The 25372-nt window shown below is 33.5% G+C and overlaps 3 protein-coding genes across 3 annotated transcripts; all 3 read right to left on the bottom strand.

The window, feature by feature from the left end:
* Positions 1–5463: 5463 nt before the first annotated feature.
* Positions 5464–9134, bottom strand: LOC107931905 (cation/H(+) antiporter 4). Its single transcript, XM_016863862.2, has 3 exons — positions 8814–9134; positions 7708–8706; positions 5464–6681 (listed from the first exon to the last, which is right to left on the bottom strand). Exons 1-3 carry the CDS (start codon positions 9066–9068, stop codon positions 5560–5562), a joined length of 2376 nt encoding a protein of 791 aa, XP_016719351.1. The 5' UTR covers positions 9069–9134; the 3' UTR covers positions 5464–5559.
* A 4784-nt stretch (positions 9135–13918) lies between these two features.
* LOC107931876 (cation/H(+) antiporter 4) lies at positions 13919–17525 on the bottom strand. Its single transcript, XM_016863835.2, has 3 exons — positions 17187–17525; positions 16083–17081; positions 13919–15121 (listed from the first exon to the last, which is right to left on the bottom strand). The coding sequence occupies exons 1-3, from the start codon at positions 17427–17429 to the stop codon at positions 14021–14023; spliced, it is 2343 nt and encodes a 780-aa protein (XP_016719324.2). The 5' UTR covers positions 17430–17525; the 3' UTR covers positions 13919–14020.
* A 4112-nt stretch (positions 17526–21637) lies between these two features.
* LOC107931879 (cation/H(+) antiporter 4) lies at positions 21638–25095 on the bottom strand. Its single transcript, XM_041075489.1, has 3 exons — positions 24755–25095; positions 23651–24649; positions 21638–22774 (listed from the first exon to the last, which is right to left on the bottom strand). The coding sequence occupies exons 1-3, from the start codon at positions 24995–24997 to the stop codon at positions 21641–21643; spliced, it is 2376 nt and encodes a 791-aa protein (XP_040931423.1). The 5' UTR covers positions 24998–25095; the 3' UTR covers positions 21638–21640.
* Between the last annotated feature and the right edge of the window lie 277 nt (positions 25096–25372).

Below are 25372 nucleotides of genomic sequence, written 5' to 3'. Positions count from 1 at the left end.
TTCATCAATTAAACAATTCCTTTCAAATATCATTTTATCTAAACACTAAAAACTACTTCACAGCCTTTGACATTCCAAGCTTCAACACAAAACCCTAATTCCAACAACTTTCACAATTAGGTCCTAAAATAAATTTTTATGCAAATCTCTTCATAAAATCATCATATAATAAAATTAAAAATTAAATTTCATGATAAATCATCATAAAATTTCAGTACTTATTCATGGAAACCTTCAAAATTACCCATGAAATCAAAAACTAATAAATTAAACAAGTGGACCTAGTTGTAAAAATCTCAAAAACACAAAAATTTCAAGAAATAATCAAGAGTTGAACTTACATGCTGTAGAAGATAAAAACCAGCTTCTTAAAAGCTCTCTAATGGTGTTTTTTAGCTGATGAAGATGAAGAAAAATGTTGAATTCTCTAGAATTACCAACTACATCACATTTACAATTAAATTTTTACCCTATTTCCAATTTTGCCCCTTGTTCACACTTGATTTTAATTTTTTCTGCACACAGATACCGTCCAGCCCAATAATAGGTGTTTAATTGCCCATTTAGTCCTCCTTTAATTATTACTAGAGCTATTTAATCACATTTCATAATTTTACACTTAATTCAGTTTAGTCCTTTTTACCCAATTGACTACCGAAACCTTAAAATTTCTTGACGGAACTTTAATACTAACTTACTAACACTCCATAAATATTTATAATAATATTTATGGCTTGATTTATGAATTCGAGGTCTCAATACCTCGTTCTTATCCCATTTTATCTACAACTTCCTTTAATTTAAAATTTCACTAATTCAAAATTATTTCTAAAACCACACTTAGCATTTACTTACTAATATCTAAACTCACATGTCGGATTTAGTGATCTCAAATCACTGTTCCGATATTACTGAAATTTGGGCCGTTACACAATTTATTGCCTGAGCAAATTTATGAATGGTTAGAAACATTGCGCCCATCTTTGTAGGTTGTTAACCCATCTTAAATTGTTTGCTTATGAGATGATGAGTAACTGTAATGGCTAGATGCGAAGTGGTGGATCTAATGTGAAGTAGCGGATCCCTTAATTGTTTGGGAATAGTATCATCAATTGGAGATATCGATTATTGAGGTTGAATTATATACTGTCATGCATTAACAGGGTTGAATTATATATTGTCACGAGAACCGTAAATGTTATGCCATCAAAAGAGGGAGATATTGATTACGATTTACATAAGTTGGCGGCAGTCTTCACCAATGATGACTAACTGTGTAGACTGGTTATGGTTTACACAAGATGACAGGTGAACATGGTCAATATTACTAAATGTAACGTAAACCTAATTCAAGCAGAAGATGACTAACTGTGGATTTTTTTGTATCTATAAATCAATTTTGGCCCATTTTATTTAAAAATCAAATTTTACATTTTTTCCCAGTTAACATTTTATGTAATATTATGTACTCATCAATGCAAAAAAAAAAGTTATGTTGAAAATTCAATTTATGATTTACAAAAAAGTTACTAAGTAAATAGTTAAAAAAATCAAATTTGTGTGAACCCAGGGGTTGTCCCCGATCCCTACGTGTAATGGTCAGGCTTCTTTCTTCGGCGACATCGTGCACCTTCATGTGGCAATTTGTAAGTGCTCGGACCAGCCTCCGATGTTCTTACATGTGTACTAAAGAAACTGGTAAAATTATATTCCCCATCATCGGGAGTGATAGGGTTTTGCGAGACCGAAGGTACTGAGCCAAAGATATCTTACCTGGTAGGTGCTTGCTGATGAGGCTATGGTTGGTATGAGTACGCTCTAGAATGTGCCGAATATTGAGGCTCGGGGTTTGGGTCTACGCCAAATATTTCCTCGAATGAAGGTGGTTGTTGTTGGGGATGGGTAGGGTGTGAGTAAGATCTGAAGATGGAATATTAGAGCTTAGGATCGGGGTTTGAATTAGATTTACTGTTCCTAGACGGTGGAACTTGATGACGACGCAATTAGGTTTCCCTCTTTCATCATCAAAACCCTTGTGGTTGCACGTGTGGCAGGACCATAATAAAATGATCATTATATATGAAGGGCTTCCAATTCGCCATGGATTTAAAGGATTAAGAGTATAAAATTCACAATTAACATCGGATAATCACCCAAAACGCGTTAAGAATAAGGTTAAAAATGTTACTTTTAGCACTTATCAAATATCCCTACACTTAAGCGTTTGCTTGTCTTCAAGAAAAGTTCTCAACCCACATTCAAGTTAACTTCCTTTAATTTATTGTTTTCACCGACGTCTCAGGATAATCTACAAATAATCATACATTGGAAATTTAAACTAAAATGACACTAAAAAGTACAAGCAATCCAAGCAGAATTTTTTTTAAGGCAAAAAAAACATAGGCATCTCCCTTATCTCAATAATTACTTGAAATTCAAATTCAACAAGAATTAGCACCCTCACTAAGGTTTACTCAAAGCTCTTAAGGTGTTTAAGGTTCAAGTAATGTGCACTCAACAGTCAAACAAGAAATGCTATTACCATAGGCTTGCTTGAAAATAAAATCTTCACCACTATATATATGAGATGACACACCAATTAAGAGGTCTTTACGAGGTTGTAACGGAGCTTAGGTTATGGGTACGGAAAAGGTCATAAAAGGTGGTTACAATCGAGATTCCAATTGATAGGTTACCAACCAAAAGAATCAACTGCTAAATTACAAGAATTTAACATCAATGAGAAATAAAAGGTGGATGTGAGCTTTTATACAATAGATGAGATTAACAATTCAAGCTTAAATAAGATAGTAAGGTTTATAACCTAAATATTGATTTATCAATTGATCAAGATTGCTAATTTTTTTAGATCAAAGAGAAATTCAACAATACAAATGAAACATAGTCAGATAACTAACCAAATCGAATCTCAACAAAAAAGGAATTAATAAAAAGGGTGATTTACAAAATTAAGGTGGTTTTCGGGTTAACATGAACTGGTGATAAGTAAACAAAAATGGATTAGGATCAACGGGGTTTCTTAAGGGATAATACAATGGGTAAGTTGTTTAAAGGTTAAGCGGATTAAATCCTAAGTACCTCTATCTTCTCAGTATATCAAATCAATAGTGTGGTCTTGACCACCCGCGCCTCGAGAGTGGCCTTGACCACCTATTCCCATGACAAGGCCACTTGCTTAGTAAGCTACCTCATCAGGCACTTTGTTTTTTTAGGTACAATCACTTTTCTAAGTATGAACATGCTTCTAACAATAAGTGAGTCTCGTCAAAGAATAACAATAACCTTGTACTGTCCAGGACCACTACATTTGCACCTCATGTTCACTATGCCAGTATGCCCATTGTCCATTGTAACCATTTGACACATCACAATATAGGACAAATGACCTCCCCTATAATAACCCTTCAAATGGTGAAGAAATGATCAACCTTTGAAACCTTACACTTCTCTAAGTAATCTCCTCTTCCTTTAGAAATCAGTCTATTCTCTTGTCTATTTTTGACTCTCCACTTCTCTAGATGAATTGCCTTCCTTAACTCCACCATATACCTCTCCTTACCTCTTCATTATCTCCTTCATTGTTGTACTTTGTATCAATAACGTTAATGTTTTTGCCAATTTTACATAACTTTTGTTGATATAATAATTTAGCTTGCAACATTTACACGTTTTGTCAATATTTACACAAAATATATGAACAACAAGGGCTAAATGTATAATTGACGAAAAACATTAACATCATGATTAATTGTCTTGAGTTGCTCACTTGTGAAATTAATAGTGATTAAATTGCTCCAATGTTTTGAAACGGGCCAATTTGCTCAATATTAAAATTGAGATGGATTGAAAGGTTTTTTTTACCAATTGTTTTATATTTCAAATCTATGATAACTATTAGATAACTATTAGGATTTTTGAGCCCTTAGTGTAGTAATTCCATCATATTTGATAAATTACTGAAATGACCAAATTGATTATTCATGAAAATAAACAAATATTATTCACTATCTCTATGTTGTATTGTCCTTAATGGTTTATACAAGTAACACAAAATGTATAAATAAATATTGGCTCATTGATTACCACAAGCTCAACGTAACTCTTTAACGGATTGTGTTTAACATGACTACTTATATGGAATTGTAAATGATTAAATAAGGAGAAATAGTTCACTAAATTTACGTGTTAGGGTAATAAGTGTTTTTTCTACTCATTGATTAGATTATCTTAACTTAATTTAGTCACTTCAGATATCTATTTAATTAGATTAAATAATGAATTCGAAGTGAAGCTAAATTAAGAGATCATGTTATCTAATTGTTTGGAATGAAATAATATTAATTAATTAAAAAAGTTACACATGCATTTTAGTTCGATGAAGTCGTCATGGCTTTAACGAGATTAGAATAAGACTTTGTAAATTATTTAATCGAGTAATTAATATTGATTTATTAACTAAAATTAACTAATTAATCATCTAAAATACATATGTGGGTATTAAAGTGACGTAACAAAGGTTAATAAGCTATCGGCCAAGCAAGCAAGAAGACAACATTAGGAGCCCTGAAATGTTTAAATTAATTAAGGGTGAGTTTGGATGGGCAGTGCATTTAGTGTAAAAATAGCAGTGGAGGTGAGATTAGTTACGGTAGCAATACTATAACATGAAACAAAAAGTAAATTAAATGTACTATACCCCACCGCCTATATGACAACAATAGCATACATAAACTTTTAATTTTAATTAAGTTTTGATTTTAGTTAAGTTTACAATGAAACCAACAAGAAAAAACCTGAAATGTTTAAATTAATTAAAAAAGCAATTATATCTCGATTTAAAAAAAAGAGGTAGGAAGTAATTAACTAGATTATGAACATCCGAAGGTGCCAAGCTACTTCTTCAATTGTAAATTAAGTTACAATTTGAGTAACATATAAAAAACTAATAAGAAAATATGTACACGAGAATTAGTTACGCTGTTTGAAAATTTTTTCTAAGGCATTATTTAGTGAGTAATTCACTATATATCTACATTACAAATTATGATTTAAGTTTAAATCACTCACAGAATATTTACCTCACACTCATACACTAAATAAGATTATTCTCTCACTAAAATTTTTACCTTGGAAGCTTAGTTATAAACTAAACACAAAATACATTTTGTTTACAATGTATTTGCATTAATACAGGTTCCCAACAAAATTTTAATTATTTATATTCTAGCAGCTATTTGATTGTGGATATTTTTCATATATGTCCTTCAAAACAAGGTTATTTTTAAAGATTCGGTCCTTAGTTGTGTTTTTGGTTGATGAAAGAATTTAATTTAAGTATTAAATAAAACGAGATAATAAAGAGTAAGATTTTTGCATATAATCAATGTCTATTATTTTATTATGAAATTCTAAAAGTTATCCATAATTTCTCTTTAATTCTTATAGAAGAGGATTAACACGCTCAAACCCACGTTTTTTTATATTAATAATAATAATGTTAATATCAATTAAGTTAAGATTCGAGATAATCAATGTCTATTACATTTTTACAATTTGTTGTTGTACAACTAATACAGATACCTTGCTATTTAAATCCGTAGATGCAAAAAGGTCTCCGACAATCCCTAGCTCAGGGAATTCACTCCATTCCGATAAACCCGCCAATAGTACTGACTCTACCCCGTAGTGTCTACCGACGATTATTAAATCATAATCGTTGGCGATTGACCTAACGAGCTTTATGGTCTGCGATCCGCAATGCAGCATTTCTTCTACATACGTTATGTCACACCAATTACCAAGTACTCCATTATTTTGCTTAACATCTTTCAACATCTCGGTATCCAATACCGTGTCCCAGTCTACAACGTTACTGCAATCTTGATACGCAATGAGACGGGTCACGGTTAGCTTCACCCGAGGGTCTTGAGCCATCCTTTTCGCCAGCGTTAAAGCCTCCCTATCGTCTTTTCCGCCCAAGAAAAGCATCCCGATTGAGTAAGACGATGGAGATGACGGCTTCATTGGTTTCTGCCTCCTGCCACGATCGATTAGGATCCCGACTGAGCACGGTGCTTGGTCCAAGACGGTGCAATTCAAGTTCCTTACCACGTTATTTTCTTCTTCAAGGGATCCATCAATCGACCATTTCCTATGGAACGGAAGAATTATTAAAGACGTTTGCTTGTCGAGAGCCATCGTGCAAATATCTTCATGCATGAGCTTCCGCGGTGTAATCACCGTGAAAGCGTTAACCGTGACCAAACCCCACCTGTTCCCCTCGTACTGATAGAACGGAATGATGTTCTCGAAGGACCTGGTGGAGGTGGTGCTGAATTCGTGATTGTGGTGAGCTATAAACACCGGTGAATTACGAGCCATTAGCGCGATCAAGTGAATGACATAAACAACATTGGGACTCTCTCTCGTAGGGCAAGTGAGATCAAGCAAATTGATCATAGCTGGGACATTATAGGATGTGTGAACACATGCAAGAATCCGTAGCTCAGCATCGGGTTTTAAGTGCATTAGGTTCCGTTGCTCATATGCTGCATATTTTCTTGAATCTGGGTCATAAAGGAACCTCACCAGGATTGGGATTATAGTTGCATTTACCAAAATGGCGATGACCATGGCGGTAAAAACTGTTTCTGATAAAACCTGCAAATGATCGAAAAAGATAATTAGATAGGTTTGGGAGATTCTAATTAAGTTTTTGATTGGTCAAATCATATAAAAGATCCTCATAGGGGTTCAACTGGTTTAAGTCTACTATAATTTGATTATTTCTATACTTCGAAAGGGTTTAAATTTTGTATCAGCCCAGACTAAACAATATTATATGGCGCAATGTTCTCTAATAAAAAAAATCATAGATACTTAATTAGGACATAAAAAAGACTTAGGTATCAATTGGACATTAAAGTTAAACTGGGGTATTGAATTAGAAAAAAAAACTTTTAAAATTAAATTAAAAAAACTTAAATACCAAAATAAACATTAAAATTAAATTCAAATATAAATTTGAGATAAAAAAAAACTCTAAATACCAAATAAATCATTAAAAATAAACTCAAATACTAAGTAGTAAATAACATGTTAACCTTCTAAAATGCGTATTTTGAAACTTTACTTCAACTTCTTTCCATTGATTCCGACAAATATTTGATTAGGCTTTTTTAGACCAGATGATGTGGCATATATAATTAATAGTTTTTATAGTTGCTGAATTTTAGTTTTGCATATTTAGAAAACGCAAAAAAAATGTTTGTAAAACTATACAAGAAAACTTAATGTATTATGTCACATCATCTATGTGAATTATAGAATTTAAAAGAAAATGTCTGTCTGAAGGCTGAAAATATAATTTTGAAAATTAAGGAGACTAGAAATTATCAAAAAATATATATATTATAGGGATAAACTATATCAAAGAAACATATTATAGGGACTATATGTAGGATTTTGCCTTTTTTAAGATTTTATTTATGATTTGGCTCTTGAACTATACTTATTTTCTTAATTTGATATTTTTTTTTTTTCACTTTACAAAAAAATATTATCTACATCCAATAAAAATGTGGCATGTGTCAAATTCTTATTGAGAACCCTTTTTTCTTAAAAGTAAACTAATGCGAAATGATAATTTAAATATGAAATAGTAAATTTTTTAAATTTAGATTTTACCTTATTATCTCTAAAAGTAGAATAATGCGACAACTGGACAATTCCTTTACTGCTCATAATGAGACCAAAAGCCAAGGAGTCCCTAAAAGGCATAAAGTTAAAAAATGAACCTATGCAACATGGAATTAGTTTTGCAAGGAATGTCATGGAGAAAGCAAAGGTAAAAAATTTGACAGTGGATGGATCTGACAACATATTCCCAAAATTAGCCCTCAGTGTCGATGCTATCACGTAGATGGAAAGAAAGAAGGCATTGATAAAGCATTCGAACTTGTCTATCAATGCCGACCCTAGCGGTGGACCGTCAGGGACAGCTAGGCCGAAGAGAAAAGCACCGATTAAAGGAGATCGATCGGTCCAATGTGTAAATACAGCACACCCGAATGCAACCATCATGGTGGCTGTGATGTACACGTCCGCGACCGGTCCCCCATCGGGTGTTCTTTTAATTACCCAATGCATCAATGGACGAAACACGAAGATAATGAGTGTTATGAAACAAAACATGATCACTACTCGTTCTATAACCAACAATGGTGATGCGGTAAAATTTCGTGACAACGACATTACGTGGACTAAAAACATGGTGCTCAAGTCGCCTACGGCAGCGGATGTTAGGGCAAGTCGTCCGAGTTCGGTATTTAAGATCTTGAGCTCGGCTAGTAGGCAAGCGATGACCGAAAACGATGTTAACGCTTCGATCACTGTTCCGATTAGACGTTCGGTTTTTACTTGTTCGGTTTCATTAGGTTGTTTGAAGGTTTCATTAATAGCTGCACCGACCAAGATGGAAGATAAAAGGGATACGACGCCGATCCCTACGGATCTCTTTGTTGTCCTTAATGCTAATTTCATGTCCATTTTCACTCCCGTTAGGAACAAAAATAATGTGAAACCGAACACCGCTACAGTGTCGATGACTTCTATACTTAATTCCTCATTGAAGAATATGCTCCTGACTGATTCTAGTTTCACCATGGGGCTCATGGTAATGCCGGCCTAGTAAAAACAAAAAAAACAAAACAAGGTTTCTCTTAGTTGACATGCATTTCATGGAGCATAATAGGCTAAGAAATAGAGAGAGAGTAGGTGACGGATTAACATACAAACATTTGTGAGGCAAATAAGGTGATGCCAAGAGGCCTTACGATGGTATAAATTACATGAGTGATGACGAATGTCAAGACAACCTGCAACTCCAAAAGCGGCAACGAGTAACTGAAAATCACCGACGGGGAAGTCTCATTTTCCCATATACCAGCGGAATTCACCTTGGGAGGTAAAACGATGCAATATTCAGATGTTTCATTCTCGTACAGAAGAAATGGCATCGGTGATGGTGGAGGCGATGCTCCGGCCATGACTACCGCTGACTATCGCTAAGATTCTGGTATTAATGAAGGGAAGGAATTGGATGGTAAGGTTTAATGCTTTATATATGTAGATTTTTTTTTTAAGAACGCAAATTAAGGAAGTTATTGTAATATTGTAATCAAGAGGGTTAAAATATCAAATTAGCAACAATTTTGGGGATTTCTTGTTAATGTTTAACAATTTCTAGTTGTTTCAACTAGATTTTCGGCCCTGAAATTAACAGATTTACCTAATTTTTTTATTAAGAAATTAACAAACAAAATCAAACATAATATAATATATATAATAAATTTTTTGAATTCTATTTGAGTTAAGAGTTAGTTGATATGGTGAAATATTCAATTAAAATCTTAATAAACCGGTAAATATATCCTATTATTTTGACTTCTTTTTATCTTTTTTAAGTTATTTAGTAAAAAATTTGTTTGTTATATCTTAGTTTTTACAATAACAAAATTTATCTCTTAGAATAAATCAAAGAAATTTAATCCTTTTCTAATTTTGAAAGTAATGTTTGTTATATCCCCTTACGCTTATAAATGTGTCACCACAATAAGCCACCAGAATCAACCTTTAAACCCCTCTGTCATTAGGTCCCCTTGACCACTTGTTCTCATGACAAGGGTACTCATTTAGCGAGATACGTCATCAGGCACTCACTTTTTAAGTAGAAACACTTTTCTATGTATGAATATGCCACTAACTATGAGTGGGCCTGTCGGAGAATAACAATAACCTCGTACTATCTAGGACCACTATGTTCATACCTCACGTTTGTTATGCCAGTATGCCCATTGTAACTGGTATGAAACTTAGGAAAAGAAAGGAACTTATTTTTGGTTTTCTATTATTGTACAAGTGGTAGGTATTTATACTAGTACCTAGGAACTATACATGGAAACAAAACTAGACAAAACCCTAATTTGCATGCTAAAATCATTTTAGAATCAGTTTTTCATTAATACACAGATTTACATTAACATCCCCCTCAAACTCAAGGTGATGTTGTGGACCTTAGATTGAGTTTGGAAAATAAGTCGTGAAATCTGTTTGGTAGATGCGTCTTTGTGAAAATGTTTGCGATCTGAGCTGATGATGAGACAAAAGCAAGGTGTAGAGTGCCCTGAGTAACATGATTTCGTACAAAAAGACAGTCAAGCTCGGTAACAACTATTTTTCAGTTGTGTCAAAATTTGTGGTTTCGGGACCACAAATTCGACTAGTGAGTTTGTAAAAATTAAATATTAATATTTACGAGTCAAATATTATAGTATATAGAATTTTGACTTGATAATTTTTGTTGTTTGAATTATTAGTTAAAGTTAAGTGATTTGTCCCTAAAGTCAAGTGGTTTTGAAAAATGAGGTATCAGGACCTCTTTTCTGTAAACTGAGCTCATAAATATTTTTATTAAATATTTACGGAGTTATTATATTGGCATGTGAAGTTACACTTTAGAAATTTTATTATTTGACTAGTTAAAGAAAAATAACTAATTCAAAAGTTAATCGCTATTGAATTTTATTGATTAAATAGCTTAATTAGTAGTTGAAGGAGGCCTTATATGGTAATTAAACCTTAATGAACCATCATGGGTGATTGATTATTAGGTTTTATTACATTTCATATGTTTTATATTTTAGTTTAATTAATTAAAGTAATAAAATTAATAACAAAAAAGTAAAAATAAAGCTTTCATCTTCTTTACTTTTTATTCCCATGACCGAAACCACCATTTTCATACATAAGAAGCTTGAGCCAAGCTAAAATCTTTGCATGGTAAGCCATTTTCACTTGTTTCTTGTAATTTTTATGTTTTTATGATAGTCTCAACTAGGTCCAGCTAACTTGTGCCTCCGCTTTTAAAACTGTTAACGATTTTAAAACTTTCCATTGATGAATCTTAGATTTTTTTTATAGAAAATGGTTTAGTTGAAAGCTTGATAATGAGTTTGGACTAGTTTGTAAAGTGATTTTGTTTAATTTATAAGTTTAAGGATTAAATTATTAAATTGTTAAACTTGGCATGGCTTCCTTGTAAAATTTTAGAATTAGAGGGATGATTTGTAATTTAATTAAATTCGGCTCATGGGTATAGGGATTAGTTGTGAAAAAAAGATTGTTTCGATTTTAGGGATTAAATCAAATAATGTGTAAAAGTTTGGGGCAATTGTGAAAAATTGTAAATAGGAAGACATAAGCACTAAATTGAATATTACATGATGTTGAATCTGATAAATTGAAATAAAAACTACTTTATAGATCAAGAACAAGTAGATAATCATGGAAAATGGAAAGTTGTTGATTAGTCCCTAAATTTTACTATCTCTACAGTTTAGCCCTGGTAAGTTCATACGGTTTAATTTAGTATAATTTGAAGCCCTATGAACTATGATTTGTGAATACTTATATATATTTAATGAAATAATCATAAAGATGATTCAAGGTGAGAAATGTAATTGAATTGTAAGATATTATGCGGTTTTTTATATTAAGCTGGGATGAATATATGATATGATGTAATTGGTCTGCCAATAGGTTATATTGCGCACTGTACAGGTCTGACTAGAGATGAGATGATGATTCGTGATTTATTCCTGTCCATTAAATATACTAGAGTCCAGCATTTATTGCGGACTATCGTGTTATATTTATAGTGTTTCTGGTGTGTTACCGAGAGCGGATGTAAAGCCTTCGGGCTGGGCACTTGGTGCCAAGGTGTGTTCTGGAAGGATGTTAGCCTACAGGCTAGGCACTTTCTCAGTTGGTTTGGCTCGTTGGAGCGTTTTGGTGTGTTTCAGTGGATAACTACGTATCCATATCTGTTATATAGTTCATTGTCGGGCAAATTTAAATTGGTTAAATGGCTTGCGTATTGAATTGTAAAAATATATGCTTGATTTCCAATAGTATATTGTGACTTGATATTGATTGAGTTTGTATGAATGATCTAATTATACAACTTCTATATTTGTATAACTCACCATTGATTGATTGTAGGTGGCAGGACTAATGTTTATTAACATTGTTATTAAATGATTTATTATGTTTATTCAATAAGTTTTATCGTTTTAACCTGTGAACTTACTAAGCTTATTAAAGCTTACTCGTGTCATTTACCTATTTCCTGTAAATTGGATTTATTAACACCACAATATGCTTCTCCTTACCTCTACCTTATCTTTTCCTTATCTCCTCCATTGTTGTATATTGTATCAAAAACTTTAATTTTTTTGCCAGCTGTACATATTTTTTATTGGTATAATAATAAATTTAGCTTACAACATTTACACAAAATATATGAACATCAAGGGCTAAATGTACAATTGACGAAAAAAATTAATGTTGTGATTAATTGTCTTGATGAGTTGTTCATTTTCGAAATTGATATATAGTGATTAAATTGTTCCAATTTTTTGAAACGAACCAATTTGCTCAATATCAAAATTGTGAGAGATTGAAAGGTGTTTCTACCAACTATTTTATATTTCAAATCTGTGATAGCCATTAGATAACTATTAGGATTTTTGTGCCCTTAATGTAGTAATTTCATCATATTTGATGAATTATTAATATGACCAAACTGGTAATTCATAAAAATAAACAAATATTATTCACTATCTCTATATTGTATTATCCTTAATGGTTTTTACATGTTAAGCAAAATGTATAAATAAATATTGACTCATTAATTACCTAAGGTTTAACTAATATAAAGATGCATTATATGGATGAACTGTAGTGTAAGAAGATAAGTTATATTAATAGATTATCTAAATTGTCCAGAGTCCATAGAATCAGATTAAGTAAATGCTTTAAATAAGGGGCTACTTTGTCATTTACAAGTCCAATTGGGGAGATCGCTTATCTTGATTATCGAAGCAGGATTGACTCCTGAAGATAGGGATATGAATTTGATTATTTTAACTGACAATACATTGGATTTAATACAAGTTGAATTAATCATAGATTTATTTATGTATTTAATCACATGCGACGTTCATCACGTGACTTACCTAAATCCTAAGCAAGTGAATGAACATGTGTGTGTAACAAATGCGTATTGATATATTGAAAACTTGTGCTATCATGGTAGTAGGACCAAAAGTTGGTATATTAGGTATATGAATTATGTATGGCATGAAATCACTTACAATAGTATAACCTATAGTTGTAATCAAGAGTAAATGGTCTCCTCTCATTACGGATTATGAAAATAGAACCAAACCAAGGGTCATTTGTCTAGGGAAAATGATTTTATCATTACTAATTTGAGTAATGATCATTTTCATTGTAGAAGATAAAATGGCGATCATGAGATAAAATAGATTGAATTAAGTTAATGGATTAAACCTTAAGAGATAATGGATATCCTAGGAGGATAACACACATATGACAAGGTCATTGGGCTAAAGCTTGAAATTTGTACATTTTATAATGGTATATAATAAGGAATTCAATCACAGTACTTTAGTGGAATGACTCCGTAACTAAATAACTTTTTTATTAATAGACGAAGAGTTGAAATTTAATTACAAATTATTTAAGCCCTAATTATGTCTAATTGGATTCTCCACTAGCTCAACGCAATTCTTTAACTGATTGTGTTTGACACGAATAGTTATATGGAACTGTAAACGATTAAATGAGAAATGGTTCACTGCATTTACTCATTAGAGTAATATATGTTTTCTCGATTCAATGATTAGATTATCTTGAGTTAATTTAGTCACTTTGGATATTTATTTAATTGGGTTAAATGATGAATTTGAAGTGAAACTAAATTAAGAGATCGCGTTATCTAATTATTTGGAATAAAATATACTTAATTAAAAAAGTTGTAAATGCATTTTAATAAGATGAAATCGTCGTGACTTTAACGATATTAGAATATGACTTCTATTAGCAACAGTGCTAATACCAACCAAGTAATCAATGTCTATTTATATTTATACGTTACAGATACCCTACTATCTAAATCCGTAGATGCAAAAAGGTCTCCAACAACCCCTAGTTCAGGGAATTCACTCCATTCTGATAAACCCGTCAATAGTATCGAGTCCACCCTATAGCATCTACCGACGATCATTAAATCATAATTGTTGGCGATTGACCTAATGAGCTTTATGGTCTGCGCTCCGCAATTTGACACTTCTTCTACATACATTATGTCACAACCATTTTTTCCACTATTTTGCTTAACATCTTTCAACATCTCGGTATCCAACTCCGTGTCCCAGTATACAACATTATCGCAATCTTGATATGCAATGAGATAGATCACGGTTAGCTTCACTCGAGGGTCTCGAGCCATCCTTTTTGCCAGTGTTAAAGCTTCTCTATCATCTTTTCCGCCCAAGAAGAGCATCCCGGTTGAGAAAGACAATGATGATGACGGCTTCATCGATTTCTGTATCCTACCACGGTCGATCAGGATTCCAATTGAACATGGTGCTTGGTCCAAGATGTTGCAATTCAAGTTCCTTACCACATTATTTTCTTCTTCAAGTGATCCATCAATCGACCATTTTCTATGGAACGGAAGAATTATAAAAGACGTTTGCTTGTCAAGAGCCATTGTGCAAATATCATCATGCATGAACTTTGGTGGTGTAATTGTCGTGAAACCGTTAACTGTGACCAAATCTGAATTGTTCCCCTCGTACTCATAGAATGGAATGATGTTCTCGAAGAAACTGCTGGCGGCGGTGCTAGTTTCTTGATTGTGGTGAGCTATAAACACTGGTGAATTACGACCCTTTAACTCGATCAAGTGAAGGACATAAACAACATTGGGACTCTCTTTCGTAGGGCAAGTGAGATCAAGCAAATAAATCATAGCTGGGACATTATCGAGTGTGTGAACACATACAAGAACCTTTAGCTCAACATCGGGTTTTAAGTGCATTAAGTTTCGTTGCTCATATGATGCATATTTTCTTGAATTTGGGTCATAAAGGAACCTCACCAGGAGTGGGATTATAGTTGCATTTGCCAAAATGCAAAAGATCATGGTGGTAAAAGCTTTTTGTGATATAATCTGCAAATGAAAAAGATAATTAGAGATTTACAAAACAATCAAATTGATTTGGGAGATTCTAATTAAACTTATGATTGGTCAAATTGTATAAAAGGTCTCCATAGAGTGTTTGTTTGACAGATTTAAGTCTCTACTGTAATTTGATTATTTCTAAATTATTTACCTTTCACAAGGGTTTAAATTTTGAAACAACATCATACGGTGCAATGAATATTAGATGTGCTTTATTAAAAAATCATATGTACTTAATTGGGACATAAAAAAAGTTCAAATACCAATGGAACATTAAAGTGAAACTCATATACTTAATTGGGATGAAGTAAAACTCAAGTATCAAATTGAAAAAATTAAATACTAAAATGAACATTGAAACCAAACTCATGTACCAATATAGGATAAAAAAGCTTTAAATACCAAATTAAACATCAAAAACAAACTCAACTACTAAATAACATATTAACCTTCTTCTGAAATGTGTATTTTGAAACCTACGCTCAACTTTCCATTATTCTATCAAATATTTGACGTGCCTTTTTTTTGGACTAGATGATTTTGCATATAAAATTTAACATTTTTCTATAGTTGATTAAAATTTTTTTTTGCATATCTAAAAAAATGTTTGTTTAAAGACTAAAAATGTAATTTTTAAATTTAAGATATTAGAAATGATCAAATTATATTATAGGGATCAACTATGCCAAAGAAACATGGTATAGGGACTGTATATAAAATTTGACATTTTTAAGATTTTACTTATGATTTAGCTCTTAAACTATACTCATTTTCTAAATTAAAATTTTTTTTTGCCTTACTTTACAAAAAAATTATCTACATCCAATAAGAATATACCACATGTGAAGTTTTTACTGGTAAATTAATTATTTTTAAAGTAAACAAAGACGAAATATAATAATTTAAATATCAAATAGTTAAAACCGAAAGAATTTAATTTAAAATTTACCTTATTGTCTCTGAAAGTACAAATATGCGACAACTGGACAATGCCTTTGCTACTCATAATGAGACCAAAAGCCAAGGCGTCCCTAAAAGGCATAAGGTTTAAAAATGAACCTATGCAACATGGTATTAGTGTTGCAAAGAATGTCGCGGTAGAAAAAATGGTAGAAAATTTGATATGGGACGGATCCGACAACCATTTCTGTAATCTAATCCTCATTGTCGATGATGTCACGTAGACCGAAAGAAAGAGCCCATTGGTAAAGCATTCAAACTTGTCTATCAATGCCGACCCTAGTGGCGGACCGTCAGGGACCGCTAGGCCGAAGAGAAAAGCACCGATTAAAGGAGATCGATCGGTCCAATGTGTAACTACAGCACACCCTACAGCAGCCATCATGGTGGCCGTGATGTACACTTCCGCGACCGGACCCCCATTGGGTGTTCTTTTAATTACCCAATACATCAATGGACGAAACACAAAGAAAAGGAGTGCTAGGAAACAACACGTGATCACTCCTCGTACTAAAACCAACAATGGGGATGAGATAAAATGTCGTGACAACGTAATTATGCGGACTAAAAACAAGGTGCTCAAGTCACCTACAGCAGCCGACGATAGGGCAAGTCGTCCGAGTTCGGTATTTAAGATTTTGAGCTCGGCTAGTAGGCAAGCGATGACCGAAAACGATGTTAACGCTTCAATCAGTGTTCCGATTAGACGTTCCATTTTTACTTGTTGGGGTTCATTAGGTTGTCTGAAGGTTGCTTGAATAGCTGCACCGACCAAGATGGGAGATAAAAGCGATACGATGCCGATCCCTAGGGATCTCTTTGTTGTCCTGAATGCTGACTTGATGTCCATTTTCACTCCTGTTAGGAAGAAAAATAATGTGAAACCGAACAACGATGCAGTGTCCATGATTTGTATACCTAACTCCTGATAGTGGAATATTTTCTCGATATGTCCTTGTTTTATTATAGGGACCATGATAAAGCCGGCCTAGTAAAAAAGAAAACAAGCTTTCACTTAGTTGACATACATTTCATGGAGCATAATAAGCTAAGAAATATAGAGAGAGAGAGAGCATGTGATGGATTAACATACAAACATTTGTGAGGCAAATAAGGTGATACCAATAGGCCTCAAGATGGTATAAACTAGATGATTAACCAAGAATATCATGACGACCTGCAGCTCCAAAAACGGCAACGAATAACTGAAAATCATGGACGGGTTAGTCGCATTTTCCCATATACCGGCGGAATTCACCTTGGGAGGTAAAACTAAGCAAAATTCATATGTTGCATTGTCGTAGAGATGATATGGCGGAGGCAATGATTCGGCCATGGCTACAGCTGACGTCGCTCAGATTCTGGTATTAATGAAGGGAAGGAATTGGGTGATAAGGGAAAGAATAGTGTAAGGTTTAATGCTTTGCGTAGAATTTTTCTTAGAAGGCAAATTAAAGAAATTTGTTGTAATGTTTTAATCAAGAGAGTTAAAATATCAAATTAGCAACTATTTTTGGGTTTTCTTGATAATGTTCAACAAATTCTCATTGTTTCAACTAGATTTTCGGCCACCTGAAAAAAATAGTGTTATCAAATGTAAAATTAACAGAATTACATATACTGCAATTAGTAATCAGTCAATTGCCAAACAGGGTCAATATTTTTTCTACAATTGTACATAACTTTTATTGGTATAATAATAAATGTAACTTTTAATGTTTATACCTTTTGTTAATTTAATTTTGATTTAACAAATTTAACCTAATTTACTTTTAAGTATTTTATACTCTAATGGCGATTTGGTTGCGGCTATTTTTTATATTCGTTTAAGATTTATGATCACACAATAATATTATTTTTAATATTAGAATCTAAATTTTATTTCCTACAAAAGTATGAACCAAAAAAGATATAATTATAATCAATGTCTACTTTCAGCTATATAATGTTGTTGTTGCACAACTAATACAGATACCCTGCTATCTATATCTGTAGATGCAAAAAGGTCTCTGACAATTCCTAGCTCAGGGAATTCACTCCATTCTGATAAACCCATTGATTGTATCGACTCCACTCCGTAGCGTCTACTGACGATTATCAAATCATAATCGTCAGCAACCGTCCTAATGATCTTTGCAGTCTGTGATCCACTATCGGGAACTTGTTCTACATACATCATGTCACAGCCATTACCAAGTACTCCGTTATTTTACTTAACATCTTTTAATATCTCAATATCCATTATCGTGTCCCAGTCTAAGACGTCTCTGCGATCTTGATATGCAATACGATGGATCACAATTAGCTTCACTTGAGGGTCTAGAGCCATCCTTTTTGCCAACGTTAAAGCCTCCCTATCGTCTTTGCCACCTAAGAAAAGAATCCCAATACAGTAGGAAGACGATTTCATCGGTTTTTACCTCCCACCACGGTCAATGAAGATCCCTACCGAGCATGGTGCTCGGTCCAAGACGCTGCAATTCACATTCCGTACCATATTGTTTTCTGCTTCTACAGACCCGTTAACAGACCATTTCCTATAGAAAGGGAGAATTATGAAAGATGTTTGCTTGTCAAGAGCCATAGTACAAATATCTTCATGCATGAGCTTCGATGGTAAGATTTTTGTGAAAGCATTAACTGTGACCAAACCTCAATTTTTCTGCTCGTATTGATGGAACGCAAGGATGTCCTCAAAGGAACTATCGATGGTGGTGTTAGTTTCATGCTTGTGGTGAGCTATAAACACTAGTGAATCACGAGCCATTAACTCGATCAAGTGCAGGGCGTAAATAACATTGGGACTTTCTTTCATAGGGCATGTGAGGTCAAGCAAATCGATCATGGCTGAGACATTTTCAGGCCAATGAATGCATCAACTAGTGTCATGAACTAAAAGTTTTCACAAACAATCTGTGTGGCCTTAAGCGTTTCTTCGCTCAAAACGCCTAAGTCAGCCTACCTCGCAATAAATTGAGGATTCAACGGAACTCCTCTAAAGAACCCACAAAGATCAGCAGAAGAACGAAGTAAGACCGAACTTGAAAGATGAACAAAAACAACAGAAAAATAAGAACACTTGAAAGAAAAGTTTGAGTGAATACTCTCAAAATTCTATTAATCACTGAATGAATTAAAATAGGGGGGAGAGACATCTATTTATAGTTAAGCCTTCCCAATATCAACGGTACAGATTAAAATATATCAATGGTTAGGATTCAAAGCTATCTAGATATCAGATCTCTAAGATTACAGAATCCTATCTTTTAAAGATTAAAGTCCAAGATCGCATATCTTTGAAGATCCCTTTCCATATTTTCCAAGCATATCATGAAAGATTAGTTTCCATATTTGCCAAGCTTCGGAGATGGGCTTTCAATCTCTCCAAGCACTAGACCAGTCTGATTGGGTCAAATGACCTCCCTCAAATGCAATGGATCGCACAAGTCCGTCATGGTTACAGCTTGCCCTTCGCAACCCATGACACTAGTACCTAGGAACTATACATGGAAATAAAACTACACAAAATCCTAATTTGCATGCTAGAATCAAATTTACATTAATAGTAACGACTTGTAACATCACACTACAGGACAAGAGGATCTCCCCTATAAATACCCTTCCAATGATGAATAAATGATCAACCAAGTCTTACAATTCTTTGAGCACTCTCCTACACCTCTAGAATTCAGCCTATTCTCTTGTCCAGTTTCGGCTTTCTGCCTCTCTAGGTGAACTAGATTTATTAACACCACGGTATACTTCTCCTTACCTCCTCCTTATCTTTTATCTATCTCCTCCATTGTTGTATATTGTATCAAAAATTTTAATTTTTTTTGCCAATTGTACATATTTTTTATTGGTATAATAATAAATTTAGCTTACAACATTTACACGTTTTGTCAACATTTACACAAAATATATGCACATCAAGGGCTAAATGTACAATTGACGAAAAACATTAACGTTGTGATTAATTGTCTTGAGTTGCTCATTTTCGAAATTGATAGTGATTAAATTGTTCCAATTTTTTGAAACGAACCAATTTGCTCAATATCGAAATTGTGAGAGATTGAAAGGTGTTTTTACCAACTAATTTCTATTTCAAATATGTGATAGCCATTAGATAACTATTAGGATTTTTGTGCCCTTAGTGTAGTAATTTCATCATATTTGATGAATTATTGATATGACAAAACTGGTAATTCATAAAAATAAACAAATATTATTCACTATCTCTATGTTGTATTATCCTTAATGGTTTTTACATGTCAAGCAAAATGTATAAATAAATATTGACTCATTAATTACCTAAGGTTTAACTAATATAAAGATGCATTATATGGATGAATTGTAGTGTGAGAAGACAAGTTATATTAATAGATAATCTAAATTGTCCAGAGTCCATAGAATCAGATTAAGTAAATGATTTAAATAAGGGACTACTTTGTCATTTACAAGTCCAATTGGGGAGATAGCTTATATTGATTATCGAAGCAGGATTGACTCCTGAAGATAGAGACATGAATTTGATTGTTTGAACTGACAATATATTAGATTTGGCACAAGTTGAATTAATTATAGATTTGTTTATGTATTTAATCACATGCGACGTTCATCACGTGACTTACCTAAATCCCAAGCAAGCGAATGAACATGTGTGTGTAACAAATGTGTATTGATATATTGAAAACTTGTCCTATCATGGTAGTAGGATTGAAAGTTGGTATATTAGGTATATGAATTATATATGGCATGACATCACTTACAATAGTATAACCCATAGTTGTAGTCAAGAGTAAATGGTATCCTCTCATTACGGATTATGAAAATAGAACCAAACCAAGGGACATTTGTCTAGGGAAAATAATTTTATCATTACTAATTTGAGCAATGATCATTTTCATTGCAGAAGACAAAATGGTGATCATGAAATAAAATAGATTGAATTAAGTTAATGGATTAAACCTTAAGAGATAATGGATATCCTAGGAGGATAACACACATATGACAAGGTCATTAGGCTAAAGCTTGAAATTTATACCTTTTGTAATGGTATATAATAAGGAGTTCAGTCATAGTACTTTAGTGGAATGACTCTATAACTAAATAATTTTTTTATTAATAGACGAAGAGTTGAAATTTAATTACAAATTATTTAAGCCCTAATTATTCTAATTGGATTCTCCACTAGCTCAACGCAATTCTTTAACGGATTGTGTTTGACACGAATAGTTATATGGAACTGTAAACGATTAAATGAGAAATGGTTCACTACATTTACTCATTAGAGTAATATATGTTTTCTCGATTCAATGATTAGATTATCTTGAGTTAATTTAGTCACTTTGGATATTTATTTAATTGGGTTAAATGATGAATTTGAAGTGAAACTAAATTAAGAGATCGCGTTATCTAATTATTTGGAATAAAATAAACTTAATTACAAAAAGTTGCACATGGATTTTAATAAGATGAAATCGTCATGAGTTTAACGATATTAGAATATGACTTCTATTAGCAACAATGTTAATACCAACCAAGTAATCAATGTCTTTTTACATTTATACGTTGTTGTTGTTGCACAACTAATACAGATACCCTACTATCTAAATCCGTGGACGCAAAAAGGTCTCCGACAACCCCTAGTTCAGGGAATTCACTCCATTCTGATAAACCCGTCAATATTATCGAGTCCACCCCGTAGCTTCTACCGACGATCATTAAATCATAATCGTTGGCGATTGACCTAATGAGCTTTATGGTCTGCGCTCCGCAATCCGACACTTCTTCTACATACATTACGTCACAACCATTACCAAGTTCTCCATTATTTTGCTTAACATCTTTCAACATCTCGGTATCCAACACCGTGTCCCAGTATACAACGTTCCTGCAATTTTGATACGCAATGAGATGGATCACGGTTAGCTTCACCCGAGGGTCTCGAGCCATCCTTCTCGCCAGCGTTAAAGCCTCCCTATCGTCTTTTCCACCCAAGAAAAGCATCCCGATTGAGAAAGACGATGATGATGACTGCTTCAACAATTTCTGTATCCTGCCACAGTCGATCAGGATCCCGACTGAGCACGGTGCTTGGTCCAAGACGTTGCAATTCAAGTTCCTTACCACATTATTTTCTTCTTCGAGTGATCCATCAATCGACCATTTCCTATGGAACGGAAGAATTATAAAAGACGTTTGCTTGTCGAGAGCCATTGTGCAAATATCATCATGCATGAGCTTCGGTGGTGTAATTATTGTAAAAGCTTTAACCGTGACCAAATCCCAATTGTTCCCCTCGTACTCATAGAACGGAATGATGTTCTCGAAGAAACTGCTGGTGGCGGTGCTAGTTTCTTGATTGTGGTGAGCTATAAACACTGGTGAATTACGACCCCTTAGCTCGATCAAGTGAATGACATAAACAGCATTGGGACTCTCGTTCGTAGAGCAAGTGAGATCAAGCAAACAGATCATAGCTGGGACATTATCAGGTGAGTGAACACATGCAAGAACCCGTAGCTCAACATTGGGTTTTAAGTGCATTAAGTTCCGTTGCTCATATGATTCATATTTTCTTGAATCTAGGTCATAAAGGAACCTCACCAGGAGTGGGACTATAGTTGCATTTGCCAAAATGCAAAAGATCATGGCGGTAAAAACTTTTTGTGATATAAGCTACAAATGAAAAAGATAATTAGAGATTTTACAAAACAATCAAATAGATTTGGGAGATTCTAATCAAGTTTTTGATTGGTCAAATTGTATTATAGGTCCTCATAGAGTGTTTGTTTGACAGATTTAAGTCTCTACTATAATTTGATTATTTCTAAATTATTTACCTTTCACAAAGGTTTAAATTTTGAAACAACATCATATGGTGAAATGAATGTCATATGTGCTTTATAAAAAAATCATATGTACTTAATTGGGACATAAAAAAATTTCAGATACCAATGGAACATTAAAGTGAAACTCATGTACTTAATGGGATGAAGAAAAACTAATGTATCAAATTGAAAAACTTAAATACTAAAATAAACATTGAAACCAAACTCAAATACCAAATAACATATTAACCATTTTCTGAAATGCTTATTTTCAAACCTACACTCAACTTTCCATTATTCCATCCAATATCTGATGTGGCTTTTTTTTTGGATATATAATTTAATATTTTTCTATAGTTGAATTTCTTTTTTGCATATTTAAAAAATGTTTGTTTAAAGACTGAAAATGTAATTTTGAAAATTTAGAGATTAAAAATGATCAAATTATATTATAGGGATCAACTATGCCGAAACATATGGATTAGGACCGTATATAAAATTTGACCTTTTTAAGATTTTACTCTTGGCTCTTAAACTATACTCATTTTCTAAATTTAATTTTTAAATTCTTTTTGTCCCACTTTACAAAAAAGATTATCTATGTCCAATATGCCACATTTGAAATTCTTATTGGTAAATTGATTATTTTTAAAGTAAACTGAGGCTAAATATAATAATTTAAATATCAAATAGATAAAAAGAAAGAATTTAATTTAGATCTTACCTTATTGTCTCTGAAAGTACAAACATGCGACAACTGGACAATGCCTTTGCTACTCATGATGAGACCAAAAGCCAAGGCGTCCCTAAAAGGCATAAAGCTTAAATATGAACCTATGCAACATGGTATTAGTTTTGCAAAGAATGTCGTGATCATAAAAATGGTAGAAAATTTGACATGGGACGGATCCGACAACCATTTCTGTAATCTAATCCTCATTGTCGATGATGTCACGTAGACCGAAAGAAAGAGCCCATTGGTAAAGCATTCAAACTTGTCTATCAATGCCGACCCTAGCGGTGGACCGTCAGGGACCGCTAGGCCGAATAGAAAAGCACCGATTAAAGGAGATTGATCGGTCCAATGTGTAACTACAGCACACCCTACAGCAGCCATCATGGTGGCCGTGATGTACACTTCCGCGACCGGTCCCCCATTGGGTGTTCTTTTAATTACCCAATACATCAATGGACGAAACACAAAGAAAAGGAGTGCTAGGAAACAACACGTGATCACTCCTCGTACTAAAACCAACAATGGGGATGAGACAAAATGTTGTGACAACGTAATTATGTGGACTAAAAACAAGGTGCTCAAGTCACCTACAGCAGCCGACGATAGGGCAAGTCGTCCGAGTTCGGTATTTAAGATCTTGAGCTCGGCTAGTAGGCAAGCGATGACCGAAAACGATGTTAACGCTTCGATCAGTGTTCCGATTAGACGTTCCATTTTTACTTGTTCGGGTTCATTAGGTTGTCTGAAGGTTACTTGAACAGCTGCACCGACCAAGATGGGAGATAAAAGCGATACGATGCCGATGCCTAGGGATCTCTTTGTTGTCCTGAATGCCGACTTGATGTCCATTTTCACTCCTGTTAGGAAGAAAAATAATGTGAAACCGAACAACGATGCAGTGTCCATGATTTGTACACCTAACACCTGATTGTGCAATATTCTCATGCTTTGTTCTTGTTTTAATATGGGGACCATGATAAAGCCGGCCTAGTAAAAAGGAAAACAAGGTTTCACTTAGTTGGCATACATTTCATGGAGCATAATAGGCTAAGAAATATATATAGAGAGAGAGTAGGTGATGGATTAACATACAAACATTTGTGAGGCAAATAAGGTGATACCAATAGACCTCAAGATGGTATAAACTAGATGATTGACCAAGAATATCATGACGAAATGCAGCTCCAAAAACGGCAACGAGTAACTGAAAATCATGAACGGGTTAGTCGCATTTTCCCATATACCGGCGGAATTCACCTTGGAAGGTAAAACGAAGCAAAATTCATATGTTGCATTGTCGTAGAGATGATACGGCGGAGGCAATGACTTGGCCATGGCTACAGCTGACTGTCGCTAAGATTCTGGTATTAATGATGGGAAGGAATTGGATGATAAGGGATAGAACAGTGTAAGGTTTAATGCTTTACGTAGAATTTTTCTTAGAATGCAAATTAAAGAAATTTGTTGTAATGTTTTAATCAAGAGGGTAATTAAAATATTAAATTAGCAACTATTTTTGGGTTTTCTTGTTAATGTTCAACAAATTCTTGTTGTTTCAACTAAATTTTCGGCCACCGACAAAAATGGTGTTACCAAATGAAAAATTAACAGAATTATATATTTTTATTTGGGTGATATTCTTATTTATCATTTTACACACATCAATTTGGTCAAATCATTCACTGCAATTAGTAATCAGTCAATTTTTAA

Source organism: Gossypium hirsutum, chromosome A08 (genome assembly GCF_007990345.1).
Source record: "Gossypium hirsutum isolate 1008001.06 chromosome A08, Gossypium_hirsutum_v2.1, whole genome shotgun sequence".
In the NCBI taxonomy this organism is placed as follows: domain Eukaryota; kingdom Viridiplantae; phylum Streptophyta; class Magnoliopsida; order Malvales; family Malvaceae; genus Gossypium; species Gossypium hirsutum.
Note: the sequence above shows the minus strand (reverse complement) of the source record. Positions and strands in the feature narration are given on the sequence as shown.

Excerpts from the sequence above, each read along its gene's own strand:
- LOC107931876 (XM_016863835.2), bottom strand. The coding sequence starts at position 17,429 with ATGGCCGAATCATTGCCTCCGCCATATCATCTCTACGACAATGCAACA. Across the intron at positions 17,082-17,186 it reads TATTTGCCTCACAAATGTTT|GCCGGCTTTATCATGGTCCC; the intron begins GTATGTTAATCC and ends CTTTTTTACTAG. Across the intron at positions 15,122-16,082 it reads GTACTTTCAGAGACAATAAG|ATTATATCACAAAAAGCTTT; the intron begins GTAAATTTTAAA and ends TTTCATTTGCAG.
- LOC107931905 (XM_016863862.2), bottom strand. The coding sequence starts at position 9,068 with ATGGCCGGAGCATCGCCTCCACCATCACCGATGCCATTTCTTCTGTAC. Across the intron at positions 8,707-8,813 it reads TATTTGCCTCACAAATGTTT|GCCGGCATTACCATGAGCCC; the intron begins GTATGTTAATCC and ends TGTTTTTACTAG. Across the intron at positions 6,682-7,707 it reads CTACTTTTAGAGATAATAAG|GTTTTATCAGAAACAGTTTT; the intron begins GTAAAATCTAAA and ends GATCATTTGCAG.
- LOC107931879 (XM_041075489.1), bottom strand. The coding sequence starts at position 24,997 with ATGGCCAAGTCATTGCCTCCGCCGTATCATCTCTACGACAATGCAACA. Across the intron at positions 24,650-24,754 it reads TATTTGCCTCACAAATGTTT|GCCGGCTTTATCATGGTCCC; the intron begins GTATGTTAATCC and ends CCTTTTTACTAG. Across the intron at positions 22,775-23,650 it reads GTACTTTCAGAGACAATAAG|CTTATATCACAAAAAGTTTT; the intron begins GTAAGATCTAAA and ends TTTCATTTGTAG.